Genomic DNA, 19241 nt, shown 5'->3' with positions numbered 1-19241 from the left:
GGTCAACATCCTGATAGTGAATAAGAGCTAGATAGGTAGGTAGCTGGAGGTAAGTCATAAAAGGCCTTGAAAGTGAAGAGAAGTAGCTTATGTTTGAAGCAATAGAGAAGCGGGAGCCAGTGGATTGATACAAAGAGTGGGGTGATGCGGTGAAAGTGATGGACTAAAAAAATGGTTTTTGCAGCTGTATTATTAATGGCTATGAATGGGGCAAGATTGCACTTGTCAAGATCAGAGAAAATGTTGCAATGATCAAGATGTGAGATGAAAGCCTGGACAAGAGATTTAGCTGTGTGAATGAATGGGAAAGGTTGTATCTTAGAGATATTATGCAAAAAGAAACGGCAGAATTTAGACGTAGCCTGAATGAGAGAACTTATTTCTAGTTTATGGGCCTGAGTGACAGGCAAGCTGGTGGTGTTGTCTACAGTGATCAAAAAAGGAGGTAGTGGGGAGCTCTTGGGAGAGAAGACTGAGCACACTGATTTATCCATGTTGAGCTTGAGCTGAAGGCCAAACACACCCATTAGGAGATATCATATAGGCTGATATTGTAGTCTGGACAGAAGAAGACAGGTCTCGAGTAAAGAGGTAGATCACTGAGTCATATCAGCAGAGGGATAGTAGTTGAATTTGTGTTCATGGATACGATTCCCCAGAGATAGGGTGTAGAATGAGAAGACAAAGGGACCAAGCACAGAACCCTATGGATCACCAGAGAAGGTTGGAGGGGAGATGAGAATGATCCTCTGAAGGAATGATTAGAGAGGTAGGAGGAGAACCAGGAGAGGACAGAGTCATGGAAACCAAGAAAGACCAAGATTTCAAGAAGGGCATGATTGAAAGTGTCAAAGTTGGCCGATAGGCCCAGGAGGATGGAGCACTGTTTCTGAGAGTTGGCTAGGAAGAGGTCATGACAAAATTTGTCATGAGCATTTTGAGGGGAGTACAAGGAGTGGAACCTGGATTGGAGAATTTTTAAAATGAAATTGGAGGAGAGGATCTCCAGTGACTATAAACCACATATTCAATTACCTTAGAGATGAAAGAGAGAAAAAAGATGGGGCAGTAGCTGGAGAGGCAGGTGGGGTTAAGGGAGGGATTATTTAAAATGGAAGAGACTAACGCATGCTGATATGTATGTACTCAGTTTTTCCAAGCATTACCTTCGCTGCTTTTTTGTCATAAGATAAACTGTCAACATTTTCATTATTTTCTTAATATCTCATAAACATTTTAAAAATTACACTTGGTACAGACTGCCTTTAAAAATCCCATCTTATTTCTCTAACACCTTTGTCTAGCATAGATTCATTCTGCCTTTTTGTTGCCTTTATCTTTTCCCCGGCAAACCTTCTAAATAGCCGTATATCCTTACTAGGTTCCCTCTCCTATCTCTGTTTCCAGTACTGATTATTTTTTATTCTCCTGTCTTTGAGCATTCCCGTGTGAAGCCATATTGACTATTTTACTCTTTGCATTTTTCTTTCAGTGGAATCATAATCTGTTGGGCAAACAACATAATTATGTATATATTATATATCTCTGTTAGAAGGTTTAAATTTTGAAATGCAGAATAGACATTAAACAGAATTTGTCTTAATACCAATATCATTGTTCTCATCTGGTTCCAACCAGTATGACTCAAATAGTAAGGACTGAAATGTACATGGTTTTGTTCTAAAGGAAACACTGTTCTCCAAACTCATAAATTGTAAGAGTTGGCATGTCTGCTGACACTTAACTGAACAGAAAGTTATCTCCTCAAGATAGCAGCCTCTTGTTGAAATCACACTAATGACGAAAGGATAAAGCTCCACTTTCTGGCATTCTCACTGAAAAACATAGATATTGGATTACCTTGCTCTAGCCTCTTCTTTTTATCTTCCAGGCTAGCTAGTATTTTCAATCTCCTGTCCTCAAAATTTCTATAAAGAGACGTCTTCAAATACTAGCATTACATCCATTTATCCCTGTTATTTCTTTCTGAATCTGAATTAAAGTTATTCTGAATTCATGACACATTCCTCATACTTCTGCTGTCCTTCTACATCTATTACTCTGATTGACTTCAAGGGAGTTCCATGCCTGGAATGACTGCAGGACAGGGCCCTTGAAATCAAACATTGTACTGTTTTCCTGAGTAATGGGGTATTTTAAGTAAAATCTCTATTATATTTCCTTCTAAGTAGAAATGAAAAGATTGAACAGCTTGGTATGTACTGAGTCTAAAATATTTCCACTGTCAAGGGTAAAGTAGAAAGAAATGAACTGCTGCGTGTGAATACTGCTGCACGTATGTATAATTAAAACTATTACAACCAATATGGAAGAAGAGTACAAACCTAATATTTTGATGAAACAATGATTTGCTGATTTATGATTGGATATAAACAAAACAGAACATATTCAACCCATATTTAACCTGCATCATTTAAATCCACTGATTTAATAATAAGAGGAGATATACCTGTCTCCTGGAACTGGAAGGGACCTCAAAAGGTCATCGAGTCCAGATCCCTAAGTGGCCCCCTCAAGGATTAAACTTGTAACCCTGGGTTTAGCAGGCCAATGCTCAAACCACTGTGAGGTAGAGTTATTCTGAAGATTAATTTAGCCCCATTTGCCTTACGTAATTTTGCCAGCTATGACATGGCACTTGTACAACATATCTAGGCACTGATAATGGCCCTCATCACTGTATTATTTACACACCTCACAATTAGTAATGGATTTTTTTTTCCCTTACAAGGCCTCTGTGAGGAAAGGATGTGTTATCTCTGTTGTATGTGTAGGATCCTGATGCAGACTAGGTAACTTGCCCAAAGACACACAGGAAGTCTGTGACTGGGCCAGAATTTGAACCCAGATGTCTTGAGCTCATATCTATAGATTTTACAATTAAATAAACTAGCATTACATTTCAGCATATCATTTATTAATTTTATTAGTAGAGATACCTGCTCAAGGAACAGTAGAATAAGACTAGCCAAATTGTCATGATATCAAATTAATAACTTGAAACTGAGTCCTAACTGTAAACCTGTGGTAGGTTACTTTTCCAGTGACTCATGGTACAAACTTCAGCTCCAAATATTGTAGGTAGTCAAGCCTGACTATCGATATTGTAATCAGATGTTCTCATTCTTTGTTTGTATTGTGAGAAGAAGAAAGTGAACAAACTTTAAAAAAAGCAAAATCAATGTTCTAGTTTAGTTACAAAAAATGTGTGCAATGTAAAAGCAAATAAACGGGTGAACACTAAAAAGGTGGCATGAGAATTACATTTGTAAAATTGAAACTTTTTTAAAATTCTAAATTTATGGATAGCACATATACCATGTATTTTCCAGACAATCACCTTTAAAATATTTGCTTAAACAATGGAGTCTAAAGGTAATAATATTCAACCTATTAGAACTGCTATAGTAAAATACATATATACAGACTACACATGCGACCACCATATATGTCGTAGATTAGGATAACTGCACCTGTATTTCCATCAGTGGTTCAGCAAGGGAACCCAGTCTCAGTTTTCCAGCAACCCAGCTGTTGCCTCTCTTGGGTGGAGACCCTTCTGACCAGGGTTTATCCAGGCTGAACCATTCCCTGTCTTCACCATGCTGCTGTCAGCAACGACAATCTGCCTAAACAGACCTGCTTGCTTTCTCTTAAAAGACTAATAACAGAGTGATTGCTACATATATAAGTTACTCCACAGCTCTTGCTAAGCAAGCCTACCTTATTCTTAAGGTAAAAAGTAGGGCTGTTGATTAATCACAGTTAACTCACATGATTAACTCAAAAACATTAATCACGATTAAAAACATTAATCACGATTAATCTCACTATTAAATAATAGAATACTAATTGAAATTTATTAAATATTTTGGATGCTTTTCTACATTTACAAATATATTTATTTCTATTACAACACAGAATACAAAGTATACAGTGCTCACTTCATATTATTTTGATTACAAATATTTGCACTATAAAAATGATAAGTTTTTTTTCAATTCAACTCATACAAGTACTGTAGTGCAATCTCTTTATCGTGAAAGTGTAACTTACGAATGTAGATTTTGTTTGGTTACATAACTGCACTCAAAAACAAAACAATGTAAAACTTTAGAGCCTATAAGTCCACTTGGTCCTACTTCTTGTTCAGCCAGTCACTAAGACAAACAAGTTTGTTTACATTTACAGGAGATACTGCTGCCTCCTTCTTGTTTATAATGTGACCTGAGAATGAGAACAGGCATTTGCATGGCACTTTTGTACCTCGCATTGCAAGGTATTACATGCCAGATATGCTAAACAATCATATGCCCCTCCATGCTTTGGCAACTATTCCAGAGGACATGCTTCCATGCTGATGATGTTCATTAAAAAAATAATCATTAATTACATTTGTGACTGAACTCCTTGAGTGAGTGTATGTCTTTGGCTCTGTTTTACCCGCATTCTGCCATATATTTCATGTCATAGCAGTCTCGGATGATGACTCAGCACGTGTTTGTTTTAAGAACACTTTCACAGCGGATTTGACAAAACGCAAAGAAGGTACCAATGTGAGATTTCTTAAAATAGCTACAGCACTCAACCCAAGGTTTTAGACTCTGAAGTGCTGATCTCTCCTTGGTAATATGCATGAAAGGCCTAATGCAATGTCTGTTGGATGCCATTGTCTTCTGTGGGTATTGGATCAGGCACTATATCTTGCAGCCCTTATTCAAGCAAAACTCCCATGGATTTCAGTGGGGCCTCTGTTTGAATAACAGCTGCAGGATTAGGCCCATCCTGACAAACTCTTATGGACAGTGCTATATGCATTTGTTGTGCATTTAATATGGTCAAATTCAAAGTCATACATGAATGATTCAAGGTTTGGAAAATCTGCCTAAAGTGAAAAGTAAGGAAGCTCAATCTATTTGGTTTATCCAAGAGAAGGTTAAGAGATGACTCGATCATGGTCTATAAGTACCTACATGGGGAGAATATTTCTAATAATGGAAAGCCCTTTAGTCTAGAATAGTGTTTGATAATGACTGGTCTGGGGACCGGCACTGGTCCCTGAGATCTCCCTGATACAGTTTCGGAAGGCAGCAAGCCGGTCCCTGCTATCAAAAAGGCTGAGAAACACTGGTGTGGAAGACAACGGCATAACAAGATTCAGTGAATGAAAGTTGAAGCTAGACAAATTCAGGCTAAAAATTAGGCATAATCGGCTGTGTATATTAACTGCTGGAACATCTTACCTAGGGATCTGGTGAATTTTGCATCACTTGAATTCTTTAGATCAAGAATGGATGCAATTCTGAGAGATATGCTTGCTCAAACAGAAATTATGAACTTGATACAGGAATTGCTCCATGAAATTCTATGACCTATGCTATGCAGGAGCTCAACTAAGGCTACATCTACACTCCAAGCTAATGGTATGATTCCCTTGCTTGTGTACACATACTTGCATTAGCTTTCATCAAGTAATCGAGGGAACATAACTCTTATGTTTTATATTGCAAAACCATTTTATGTTAGACTACCACAGAGATGGAAATATCAATACTATTTTCTTAATTCATTCACATTGAAAAAAATACCCTACTCCTTATTAAATTCCCCTGCACCATGTCCCCATATTTGACTTTGGCATGGGGATACTGTACTTGCTCCTAATTAAGCCTTACAACATGATGTGGGGTGGGTGCATTTGAATTTAGATACAGGGGCTAGCAGTCTCTTATATTGATCACAGACAGCTATTGTTGACTTTGCCACCCAAGCTCTTAGGATTGTCAGGCTGTGATCGATCCAGCAGGGATCAATTTATTATGTCTAGTCTAGATGCGATAAATCGAACCCCGAGTGCTCCCCCATTGACTCTTGTACTTCAGAGCTGTGAGAGGCGCAGGCAGAGTCGACAGAGGAGCGGCAGCAGTCGACTCACCACGGTGAAGACACCATGGCGAAGACACCATGGTGAAGACACCACGGCAAGTCAATGTAAGTACGTCGACTTCAGCTACGTTATTCACATAGCTGAAGTTGCATAACTTAGACTCATAGACTCATAGGTCATAACTTAGATCGTTCCTCCCCTCCCCCTCCACTGTAGACCAGGGCGTAGGTTTTTGACCCAGTATTCTGCCACTCCTATACTAAAAATATAAACAAGGGGTAGTATTGTCAGTAAAACAAACACATATCACCGCTGGTATAGGGAAATTACTTGGGACAGAGGAAAAAATTAAGCTAGTTGTAAATCTTAAGAGTTTTCCACATTCCAACTTGGTGCACAAGCCACATGGGTATGAACAACAGAAAACAGGATGAGATAACAGTTTTTAGTCCATAATGCAGTTGTTACAAAGTGCAATTCTAATCTATGTATCCATAGTAGGGTTGCCAGGTGCCCATTTTTTGACTGGAATGCCTGGTCTCCGGTCAGCAATGCTGACCAGGACATTAAGTGTCCGGTCGGTGGTACAGGCAGGCTCCCTATCCAGCTCTGTATGACTCCCGGGAAGCTGCCGGCATCTCCCTCTGGATCCTAGGTAGAGGGACAGCCACGGAGGCTCTGTGTGATGCTCCCACCCCTAGAGCCAGCTCAGCAGCTCCCATTGGCCAAGAACCACTGCCAATGGGAGCCGAGGGGGCGGTGCCTGCAGGCATGGGCAGCGTGCAGAGGCATGTGGTTGTGCCTCTGCCTAGAAGCCGGAGAGAGATGCCACTGTTTCCCAGGAGCCGCCTGAGGTAAGTGCCACCTGGAACCTGCACCCCGACCCCCCTGCCATGCCTCAACATCTGGCCTCAGCCCTGAGCCCCCTCCTGCACCCCAAACCCCAGCCCCACCCAAGTCCTCACCCCCCGCTGCATCCCAACTGCCTTACCCAGCCCAGATCCCCCTCCTGCACTCTGAACCCCTCATCCCTAGCACTACCCCAGAGCCTGCACCCCTAGCCTAGAGCCCATACACCCTCCTGCATCCCAACCCCGTGCCCCAGCCCAGAACCCTCTCCTGCACCCCAAACCCCTCATCCCTGGCCCCACCCCAGAGCTACACCCCCAGCTGGAGCCCTTATCCCCTCCTGCAGCCCTCTCCTGCAGCCTTCTCCTGGCCCCACCCCAGAGCCTGCAGCCAGAGCCCTCACCCACTCTCACATTCCAACACCCTGCCTCAGCCCGGTGAAAATGAGTGAATGAGTGTGGGGGAGAGCGAGTGATGGAGGGAGTGAGGAGGGTGAGCGTGACCTTGGAGAAGGGGCAGGGCAGGGGGGCGGGTCAAGAGTATTCCATTTTCTGCAAATAGAAAGTTGGCAACCTTAATACATAGTCTTTTTTTTTTAAACCGAACGTTATCAAAAATAGTTAAATGGGTGAGAATCTAAACACTATTATAAAGGAAAAGTTTACAAGAGGCACTGAGGTGTCACACAGATACAGATGTCTCTTTCCATTTCTCTGTACTGGAGCTTTTTTTTGCCAGAGTTTGACTTTCCATTGAAACAGCACACTGCTGCTAATCCTTGGAGACTGAGTACGTTTTCCAAGTAGCAAATAGATATAGGCTAAACAGACAATCAGCTGTTGGCAAACAGTCCTCTCATGCACAGTGCAATCAAGTCTCACAATCTACAGCAAAGTTCTCCGATGGCTAAGCTTGTTTTGAGTTGAAGGAGAGTTGTCCATGGAAAGAACGGGATCAGATAATGGCCCCTGTAAATAAAGGATTTCTGTTTGCTCATTTAACACCAAATTAAATATATTCAATGATACAGAAAACTACTTTAAAAACTGATTTAAACTTTGGGAAGGTTTATAAAAATATTCATACTTGTTAAAACTTCCTCTTGGAAATTAAGGGAAGCTTGGTTCTGAATAGAGTATTAGACCTTATGGTGATTATTAAAAACCAGCTAATCAAGAAGAATAGGTGAACTGAGAACACCGTGAACCGCTGATTTGAGCTAGCATGCTAAAAAGAGTAGCATGGACTTTCCGGTCTGGTTTCCAGCATGGGTCCTCAAGCCCACCCAACCCCCTAGGCTGGAGAGGAGAGCCTCAGCCCCAGCCGGAACATCCCATTGCTATTTCTAGCATAGTTTGAGCCCCACTAACACAAATCTGTCTACCTTGGCTTGGAGGGTCATTCCTAGCTGGAGTGCAGACATACCCTCAGGAGCCCTGTTTCCATTGGTTCCCCTGCCACCCCTGCTCTACGTGCTCCTTCCAATGCAGCTCAAAGCACCCAATCCTGCATGATGCTTCCTGCTTGTCTGCTTATGTATAGCAAAATCATTGCTGAGGTAGCCATCAAAATCAGCGGGAAATGAAACAGCTCAGCACCTTGCAGGTAAGTGCTCTGAGTGTGGAATGGCAGATAATAATGCTGTGAGTAGCAGTAGCAGTAACTTTCATGCCATGTTAGGGAAGAAAATCCACTGGGTTCAGAGAGGAGTTTATTGTGGAAAGGGTTTGAGGAAATGTAAAAGTGAATCTGAGAAGGCCAACAGACATCATGCCCTTGTTTTTCGTCTGAGGAGGGATATTGGTTTCAGACATGCTGAAGTTCTAACAACCCCCACCGTCCTGTAGCCACGCATCGCAAGGGTTTTTTCCTGAGGTCAGACCATAGTTCTCAAAGCAACACAGTGATTGTCTTGTTCAGAGGAAAAGTAGAGAGCTGGCTCTTTGAGTTCCTAGATTAGTCACAACAAAGTACGTTGACAAGATGTAATTGCTTCAGTTGTGCGGAAAGGTGGAACCTCTGTTGTTTTGAAGTTCTTTGAGAGACTGGCCTCTGATCTAAAGCTGGTCATCTTAGATGTGCTATTTACTCCTGTCGGTGAGATAAGACCCTCTTGTAAAGTTCACAGTGAGTTAAAGAAAAGCAGAAATATATGTTGACGTTAGCAGCTATTCCCTTAGCTTTCATCATGAGCCACTCTACATAGAGAAGTCATAATTGCCATATTGGAACAGACCATCCGTTTAGTCTGTTTCTCTAGTGTAGGTAGTGGCATTACCCTATACTTGTGCATCAAGGAAGGTGAAAGCCCCCATCCTCCTTTCATAATGCTTCTGGCCAATTATGTAATGATATTCTATAGGACAAAAATCTCCTTGCTGACCCCAGTTAGCAGTCAGTTTATACTGTATGTCGAAGGCTCATGTCAATTTATAACCAAGTTAAACTGCAAATTATTTTTATTCATGTAAATATCCAATCCTTCTCAGTTAACCTAGTGTCAAATTCTGCCTTCAGACATATGAGTAACTCCCATTGGTTTCAATAGGAGTTGCCCAGGTGAAGGTAGAATTGGGCCATCATGGTGTTTGTCTGATTAATATCCTGCAACAGAGGATAGCTTGGTTTATATGCTATGTATAAAATAATTTCCTAGTACTTGCTACTAATCTCAATGAGTGTCTCCGTGTTGTGTTATGAGACAGAACACACAGAATCAGTTGGATTTCACTATAGTTATGATGATTGTATTTAGTTCACTTCTGTCATATCCCCTTTTACTTTTCTACCTTCCAGATTCAATTTAATCCTAATATTTTAAATCTCTTCTTGTGCCTAACCTGTACTCTTTCCTTTGCCTTATGTTGCTTCTCATTTCCTTGCCCTTCTTTATTGCAGCTCTGAGGTAAAGCAACCACAAATGATTGGAAAGATTGATATGATGGCATCATATATTTCCCCTGTTATTCTCTATCCTTTTGACTTTTTTTCAGTTCTGCTGTGCATTGAGCTAATGTCTTCACAGAGTTCTCCCCAATGACACTTAGAACAGTAGCAGCTAATTCAGAACTGCATCAGCAGGCCAGATTCTTCTGTCGGTTTCACTGCTGTAAATCCCGATCAATTTCACTGAAGTGAATTGAATTAATCTAGATTTACACTGGTGTCTGAGATCAAAGTCTAGCTCGGTGTGTTCAGGCAGTGCACGCCCCTCCCCAACAACATGTAGAACTGGCTATTCTTTTTCCTTGTTAATATTTCCAGTGCCTTTTATTGATGTTGAAAATGTAGACTTCGCCAGAGAAGAGAATATGTATTTTTTTACTTATGGAAAGTTTACACTAATAAAGGAAAATATTTCTTCATTTGAAAACTCTTTGTATATGTTTGTACAATACCTCGCACAATGGGGGCCTGATCCTGACTGAGGAGTATGTGCATTATGGTAATATAAATATTGAATAATTATAATAAGCGAAAGTTAACTGGCCCGATTCTGCAGGCTTTGTGAAGCTAGCACTTTCAATACAATCAGTGGGTGGTTGGGTGTGTAAGGGCTGCACGATAGGGCACATAAAGTAGCCAAAACTCGGAAATAATCTCATTCAGTGTGCATTGCCTTGCATTTACCTCCCTTGAATTTCATTTGCTGTCATAGTGCTCAGTCACTCACTTAGAGCCTTTCATTGAAGCCCATTGGTATTCTGTGGTGTGGGCAATACAGGATCGTTTGCAGCCATGTGTTTGATACTGGATAACAAGCTCATGGAATTTGTTTTTTGCCTTTGGTTACTTTACTCATTTCAAATATTTTAAGAAAGATTTACTGAGAATTTGCATTTACATTTTGTCTGAAAGTTGCTGAACTCCGATGATAAGGTTGCTCTTAATTCTTCTCAGTTTTGCTTCCAGTTAGTTTAGTCCATTATGGGCCTTATCCAAACTGGCAGTTGTCTGATTGCGGATACTGTCATAAAAGAATCTGTAAAGGAAGCTGGGGCTAAAAATGATGTTAGCTGAAAACACAAGTCCGTTACCTTTTTGTGTTTTGGAAAGCAAAAATCCCGTGCTTCATGTCTTGGATATGCCTGAGTTGATTGTTACTAATACTGTCAAGTTTTGTATTGTCTTTTTAGGGAAAACTGGTCATACAGAAGCTGTGCGAGTTATATATCAGCCAGAAAACATCAGATTTCAGCAACTGCTCAAGGTCTTCTGGGAGAATCATGACCCGACACAAGGTAGAGTGATGAGTGAGCCAGTATTTAATTATCTTACTAATTACAGCTGGGATAATTAGTGTTTGAGCTGCATGGAAGAGATGAACCTTGAAGTCACATGGGAGCTCAAGAATATGATTGCAGACATTTATTGACAGAGAGGGAGAGGGAAAGAGAGGGAGAATGAGGATGTAGAAGCTCATAATACCCCTCCCCCTTTACAGCTGTCTGTGCTGGGAAAATTCCCACAGAGAGTGTGACTAGACAATAGAAAATCCTTTCACCTTTGATTATAACAGTTTTTCCTTAATGCTATCTTATGTCTCCTAAATTAAAGCATATTTCTCGGCAGCTTCAGATCTGGCGATTTTACTCATGCGTGGAAACTTTACCCTCCATAAGTTTTGCATTTTTTCATCTTTTTTAAAATTACTGTGGGTTTCTTTTATCATTAGAGAAAATGAGAAAAAGGAAGTAAGACAGGATGCTCAGAGGTACCACCAGCAGCAACATATTAGCTTCTCACCTTATTCAAGCATTGGGGTTTAATTTATCCTCCTTGGAAGTGGCAACATGATATTATGCATACCTGCTCAAACAGAAATGATGAATTATTGAGAAAATATTTCACACTTGTGTGTATATAGTTTCAATAAACATCAACTCCAATATGATGCCCTGAAATACTACATACAACTAATTTGTTTCTGTTTTCTCAACCTTGTCACTACAGTTGTCTTACATTTAGCTATCTGGTTGATATTAAAAGACACTCTTAAGAGGGGAGTGTGAGGGTGTGTTTTCTCCTCTGATGACCTCCTGCAGACCTGAGCTTTAGTAACTGGAGTGGACTCTGGGGAACTCTGTATGTGGGGCAAGAGGGAGATGTGGGAGACACATATCTCTTGAATATTTGGAGATCTGCTTCCTTGGGGTTTCAGTAGAGTTCGCAGTAGACAGGAAAGAAAATTTAAAAAAACTTGCACTCTTTTCAGGTTGAACCTTCTTCTGGTCACCTGGTAGCTTTTCTTTCTGATCATTTTATGATTTATAAAAGCAGCAAAGAGTCCTGTGGCACTTTATAGACCAACAGACATTTTGGAGCATGAGCTTTCATGGGTGAATACCCACTTCGTCAGATGCACCCGACGAAGTGGGTATTCACCCACGAAAGCTCATGCTCCAAAATGTCTGTTAGTCTATAAGGTGCCACAGGACTCTTTGCTGCTTGTACAGATCCAGACTAACACGGCTACCCCCTGATACATAAATCATAAAGTCATGTTTCATTTATGGCCTGATCCTAAAAACCTCTACTCACAGGAGTAGTCTCATGTGCAGAACCACTATCTTCAGATGGGACTATTTGTGTGAGAAGGAGCTATGCCTGTGAGTTAGAGTACACAGGGTCAGGTCCTTACATTGTAAGGTTTCTTTTTCCATTAGAGGATACAGGCCGGAACACACCAATGTTCAATGCATTAGGAATAAGTTTACATCAGAAAAAACACCACCACAGTTGGCAACAGTTGGCCACCTAGTTGGCAGTCTCATCAGTGAGCTCATAGATTGAATCTCCTGGAGGCTAAGCTAATGTCTCACTCCTAGTAGTGTTCTACCCAAGTCAGGGTTGTGGCATGTTGATGGAGACATGTGGGAAAGTTTGTACTGTCATTGTCTGTGTTGTACCTGTTCTGTGTATAAATACAGAACTTCTTCTATAACAGAGATTCCCCAAAGTGCTCTGGTGATGTACAGAGAGATGGCTGGTCACATGGTGATGAGTTCTTTTTTCCCCCAGCAGCCAAATCACATTAAAGAATTCCTACAATTGCTTTCCTTTGTCAGCAATCGCTGTAGTTGCCACAGGGGTATAACGAGACTGCATCCAGGAGTGAACATGATTCACAAAACAGCAGGTGGGAGGTGTGGTAGTCACATAATGCTCTTGGTATTTAAATGCAGCCCATGCTGTGAAAAAGGTTGAGAACCTCTGATCTAGCAGTTTTCAGAGGCATTAAGTTTAAACATCAGATATTCTTTTTGTTGAAGTTGGGCAGAAACCTTTTTCTCATTATCTGGATGTCTGAATATTTCGAAGCAGCTTCCCTCAGTGCATAGAATCATAGATGTGTAGAGCTGGAAGGGGCCTCAAGAGATTATCTAGAACATGTTTGTGTAAACTGTTCTTAAAAACTCTAATGATGGGGCTTCTACAACCTCCCTTGGTAATTTCTTCCAGTACTTAATTATCCTTATAGTTAGATATTAGGAAACATTTTCTAACCAAATCTCCCTTGCTGCAGATTAAGCTGATTACTTGTCCTATCTTCAGTGGACAGGGAAAGCAATTGATCACTATCCTCTTACTAAAAGTCTTTAACATACTTGAAGACATACTAGATCATCCTTCAGTCCTCTCTTCTCAGTAAAGACTAAACATGCCCAGTTTTTTTAAACTTTTCTTCACAGATCAGGCTTTCTAAACCTTTTGTAGCTTTCATTTGGACTCCCTCCAGTTTGTCCACATCTTTCTTAAGATGTGGACACAGTTCTTCATCTGAGGCTTCACCACTGTTCAGCAGAGCAGGACAATTACCTCCTGTGTCTAATGCACAACACTCCTGTTAATGCACCCCCGAATATTAGCCTTTCACAAATTCCCCACACTGATGGCTGAGATTCAGTTTGTGATCCACTATAACCCCCAGATCTTCTTCTGCAGTACTACTGCCTATCCAGTTATTCTCCATATTGTATTTGAGATCTGAGTTTTTCTTCCCAAGGGTAGTACTTTGCGCTTGTCTTTATTGAATATCATTTGAAAAACTGATCTGAAATCAATTTATCAAGATCATTTTAAAGTCTATTTCTGTCCTCCAAAATGCTTGCAACCCTTCTTAGCTTGGTGTCATCCACAGATTTTATAAGCATACTGTCTGCTCCATCATCCAGCACCAGATCTCAAGAGAATTCAGTATCAGTCCAGAGACTCTAAAAAGGTAGAACCTTTTAAAATCATAGAAACTTAGGGTTGGAAGAGACCTCAGTAGGTCATCTAGTCCAACCCCCTTCTCAGAGAAGGACCAACTCCAATGAAATCATCCTAGCCAGGGCTCTGTCAAGCCGGGCCTTAAAATCCTCTAAAGAGGAGATTCCACCACCTCTCTAGGTAACCCATTCCAGTGCTTCACCACCCTCCTAGTGAAATAGTGTTTCCTAATATCCAACCTAGACCTCCCCCACTGTAACTTGAGACCATTGCTCCTTGTTCTGTCATCTGCTACCTCTGAGAACAGCCTAGCTCCATCCTCTTTGGGACCCCCCTTTCAGGTAGTTGAAGGTTGCAATCAAATCGCCCCTGACTCTTCTTGTCTGCAGACTAAATAAGCCCAGTTCCCTCAACCTCTCCTCCTCAAAAGTCATGTGCCCCAGCTCCCTAATCATTTTTGTTGCCCTCTGCTGGACTCTCTCCAATTTGTCCACATCCTTTCTGTAGTGGAGGGCCCAAAACTTGACGCAGTACTCCAGATGTGGCCTCACTAGTGCTGAATAGAGGGGAATAATCACTCCCCCTCGATCTGCTGGCAATGCTACTAATGCAGTCCTATATGCCGTTAGCCTTCTTGGCAACAAGGACACACTGTTGACTTATATCCAGCATCTCGTCCACTGTAATCCCCAAGTCCTTTTCTGCAGAACTGCCACTTAGCCAGTTGGTCCCCAGCCAGTAGCAGTGCATGGGATTCTTCCTTCCTAAGTGCAGGACTCTGTCCTTGTTAAACCTCATCAGATTTCTTTTAGCCTGGTTTTCCAATTTGTCTCGGTCACTCTGGACCCTCTCCCTATCCGCCAGTGTATCTACTTTGCACCCCAGCTTAGTGTCATCTGTGAACTTGCTGAGAGCACAATCTATCCCATCATTCAGATCATTAGTGAAGATGTTGAACAAAACCGGCCCCAGGACCGACCCCTGGGGCATTCCACTTGATACTAGCTACCAACTAGACATTGAGCTGTTGATCACTACCCGTTAAGCCCGCTGACCTAGCCAGCTTTGACTTGACGATCCAAGGCCCATATATCTGCCAGGTGTAATAGATTCCAAGCCCAGAAGGGACTATTGTGATCATCTAGTCTGGTCTCCTGTATAACACAGGCCACAGAACTCCCCAAAAATAATTCCTAGAGCAGAGCTTTTAAAAAAAAAAATCTAATCTTGATATAAAAATTGTCCATGATGAAGAATCCACCACAACTCTTGGCAAGTTGTTCCAGTGGTTAATTACTCTTGCTGTTAAAAATGTACCCTTGTTTCCTGTCTCAGTTGGTCTAATTTAAGCTTCCACCCATTGGATCATGTTACATCTTTCTCTGCTAGACTGAAGAGCCCGTTATCAAATAATTGTTCCCCATGTAGGTACCGATGGACTACTATCAAGTCACCCCTTAACCTTCTCTTTGTTGTTAAACTAAATAGATCAAACTCCTTGAGACTGTCACTATAAGGCATGTTTTCTAATCCTTTAATCATTCTCATGACTATTCTCTGACCCCTCTCCATTTATCAGCATCCATCTTGAATTGTGGGCACCAGAACTGGACATAATATTCCAGCAGCAATTGGACCAAATACAGAGTAAAACAGCGGTTCTCAAACTTTTCTGTTGGTGACGCCTTTCACATAGCAAGCCTCTGAGTGCGACCCCCCTTATAAATTAAAAACACTTTTTTATATATTTAACACCATTATAAATGCTGGAGGCAAAGTGGGGTTTGAGGTGGAGGCTGACAGCTTGTGACCCCTCGTGTAATGACCTCATGACCCCATGAGGGGTCCTGACCCCCAGTTTGAGAACCCCTGAAGTAAAAATAACCTCTCTACACCTACTTGAGATTTCACTGTTTATACATCCAAGGATTGCATTAGCCTTTTGGCCACAGTGTCACACCAGGAGCTCATGTTCAGTTGATTATCCACCACAACCCCCAAATCTCTTTGAGTCACTGATTCCCAGAATATAATTCCCCATCCTGTAAGTGTGGCCTGCATTCATTGTTCCTAGATATATGCTTTTACAGTTAGCCATAATAAAATGCATATTGTTTGCTTGAGCCTAGTTTATCAAGTTATCCAGATCACTCTGAGTCAGTGACCTGTCCTCTACATTGTTTACTACTCCACCCGTTTGTCATCTGAAAACTTTCAGTGATGATTTTATGTTATTTTCCAGGTCATTAATAAAAATGTTAAAAAACATGAGACTAAGAACTGATCCCTGCACAACCCCACGGGAACCAACTGTGTGATGATGATTCCCTGTTCACAGTTACATTTCGGGACCTAGCAGTTAGCCAGTTTTTAATCCATTGAATGTGTGCCATATTAATTTTATACCTTTCCAGGTTTTTAATCAAAAAGTCATGTAGTACCAAGTCAAATGCTGTACAGAAGTTTAGGTGTATTACATTAAAACTATTACCTTTATCAGCCAAACTTGTAGTCTTGTCAAAAAAGGATGAAGTTAGTTTGACAGGATCTATTTTCCGTAAAACCGTATTGATTTAGCATTAACTATTTTATCCTCCTTTAATAATCATCTCTTATAACAGCCACTCTCAACACCCAGCATTATCTTGCCTGGGTCAAGGTCAGATTGACAGGTGGGTCAGACAAATGGAGCCAGGTCATCCTGTTTACCCTTTTTAAATATTGGCACAGCATTAGCTTTCGTCCAGTCTTCTGGAACTTTCCCGGTGATCCAAGACTTATTGAAAATCAAATTAAATGGTCCAGCAAGCTCCTCATTCAGTTATTTTAAAACTCTAGGGTGCACGTTTTCTGGATCTGCTGATTTAAAAACATCCGATTTTAAAAGCTGCTGTTTAACATCCTCCTGAGATATTAGTGGACTGGAAATAGCATTATCATATAATATGACTACTTCATCTCTTCCCCTCCCCGCATCCAATACAGAACATAAATATTTATTGAACACTTCTGCCTTTTCTGCAAAATTGTTGATAATTCTACCATTCTCATTTAGTAATGGATCAATACCATTGTAGGATTCTTTTTGTTCCTAATCTACTTAAAATGACTCCTTCTTATTGTCCGTAACTCTGCTGGCCACAGAGTTCTTTGTATCCCTTTGCTTCCCTTATCAATTTTCTACAATTGCAAGCTTCTGATTTATTTTCCTTACTATCAATTTCCCCTTTCTTCTATTTGTTAGAATTTTTGTTGTTGTTATGGCTGCCTTCACTTTCCCCTCTAAAGCATTTTTTGGGTTTTTTTTTAAAAAACCAGTACAGCCTTCTTCCTTGATTGTGACTTTTTGGGCATCTAATAAAAAGTATTCTTAAACAATTCCCAATTATCATTCATATATTTGATTACATTCTTCCCCTCAGCTCATCTGGCTCCATAATTATTTTCAGTTGTGTGAAATTAGCCCTTTTAAAGCACTAAGTATGTGTACACATACACACACCCCTCTACCTCACTGGTCTGGACTTTATTTTGTTTGCTCATTGTAATTTTGATCAAGTCGTGATCACTTGTACCTAAAGTACCATTAATTAAGAGCAGTTCCTCTTTATCTGTCAAGAGGAGGTCTAACATAGAATTCCCTCATGTTGTTTGCAGCACTGAGCCCTGGGCTACACTTGGGGGAAGGGGGAGAAAATCCATCTAAGTTAAGCAACTTCTGCTACGTGAATAACGTAGCTGAACTCTATGTACTTAGATTGACTTACCGTGGTATCTTCACTGCAGCGAGTCGACTGCTGCCGCTCCCCTGTCAACTCTGCCTGCGCCTCTCGCTGAGCTGGAGTACAGGAGTTGAAGGGAGAGCGCTCGAGGGGTCAATTTATCGCGTCTATTGATTCCTGCTGGATTGATCACTATCCGCCGGGTAGTGAAGACATACCCTTCGTTAGGAAATTGCCATCTATAATACTTAGAAATTCCAAGGATGTTTTAAGGCTGGCAGCATGAGAGCTCCAGCATATGTCACTCAAACTGAAGTCCCCCGTGATCATGCAACTTTTTCCCCTGTGCAGTACAGATAGGTGTGTAAGGAGCCAGTCATCTTGCTCCCTGGTGTGAGTTGGTGGTCCTCTTTTGGTCACTAAATTGGCAATAACAGTTGATTTTAGCACACCCCAACCTAGATCAAAGGAGTCCAGTTTTACAGTTTCGGCACTGTGATATTTGTATAATGACATGAACAAACAGATCCAGTGGGGAAGTCCTCACAGCACTGGAAAGGGGAAAGACATTGCAAGCATCTGATCAGATCAAGGTTGGTGGATCTCTGTTACAGGAGAGTGTTCCAACATTGTGTTTTGGTTTGGCCATTTTCAGAGGTACACTCAGTGTCTGGGAGATGGTATTTCCCCCTTCCAATCCTCCATCTCTCAGACCCTCTCCCTGAAGGCAAGAAGAGGGGGATGGATCCATCTTAGACTCCCTGGCTATTAGAAGTCTTAGAAGCCAGTTTAGTTCATTCCAGACTTGTCAGTTCCTTTGTTTCTGGGTAGATTCTGTTGAGGTTCTCTTGGCCTCCCAGACCATCCCTAACTGTTAAGTTGTCTAGCAGGAATTCAGCCATGAAGATTGGGTTTGTGAACAGATACCTTCTGAGGATCTGACGGACTGAAAAGAACCGACACCTGGATCATAAGCTCCTTAATATGAGTGTACTATCTATTGATTCTGGGGTTTCATGGATCCAAAGGTTTTGCTGCTATGCAGTTGCTGTAGGACAAACAGGTCCTGCTGCCAGAGGACCTGTTTGATGCTCCAGAAAGAACTGCCTGTATGCTTCAGTGCTTATTTGTACCCTTACAGTCAAAGGCACACACACACACACAAAAAAAGATATCTGGAATCCTTTTTCTTCTCCAAGGAATTAATAGGTGCTTTGCTAAGACTCTACAGAGAAGGTGCAGATTTTTTATACAGATAAAGATTTTGATCTTTATATAAGTGGCCATGAGACCCACTCTGATATCCTCTGGATCAGACATCCTAGGTACACTTACAGTTCTGTGTTTCTGAACTCTCATAAGAGGAAATTTTATTAGCACATTAGTGGTCCCTGGGCTATTGACCTCTAGTTGTAACTAGCTCCTGATTACAAGCCAGGAAGGAGAATTTTCAGGTCCAGTTCCATGGTGGAACCATTTCAGAGTACACACTGTCTAGGATTGGATAGTGCCATTGGTAGCTCTCCCTCACTCCCATATGGTTAAATAGA

General features: G+C 41.2%; 1 protein-coding gene across 4 annotated transcripts in view; it reads left to right on the top strand.

The window, feature by feature from the left end:
- The window catches only part of MSRA (methionine sulfoxide reductase A), a 438170-nt gene that overhangs the window by 247060 nt on the left and 171869 nt on the right, over positions 1-19241 (top strand). For all 4 annotated transcript variants that reach the window (XM_050948949.1, XM_050948950.1, XM_050948952.1 and 1 more), the window contains exon 4: positions 10894-10998. In XM_050948949.1, the coding sequence (XP_050804906.1) occupies positions 10894-10998 (105 nt within the window). The remainder of the gene's footprint in view (positions 1-10893; positions 10999-19241) is intronic.

This window comes from Gopherus flavomarginatus, chromosome 4 (genome assembly GCF_025201925.1).
Source record: "Gopherus flavomarginatus isolate rGopFla2 chromosome 4, rGopFla2.mat.asm, whole genome shotgun sequence".
Lineage (NCBI taxonomy): Eukaryota > Metazoa > Chordata > Testudines > Testudinidae > Gopherus > Gopherus flavomarginatus.
Note: the sequence above shows the minus strand (reverse complement) of the source record. Positions and strands in the feature narration are given on the sequence as shown.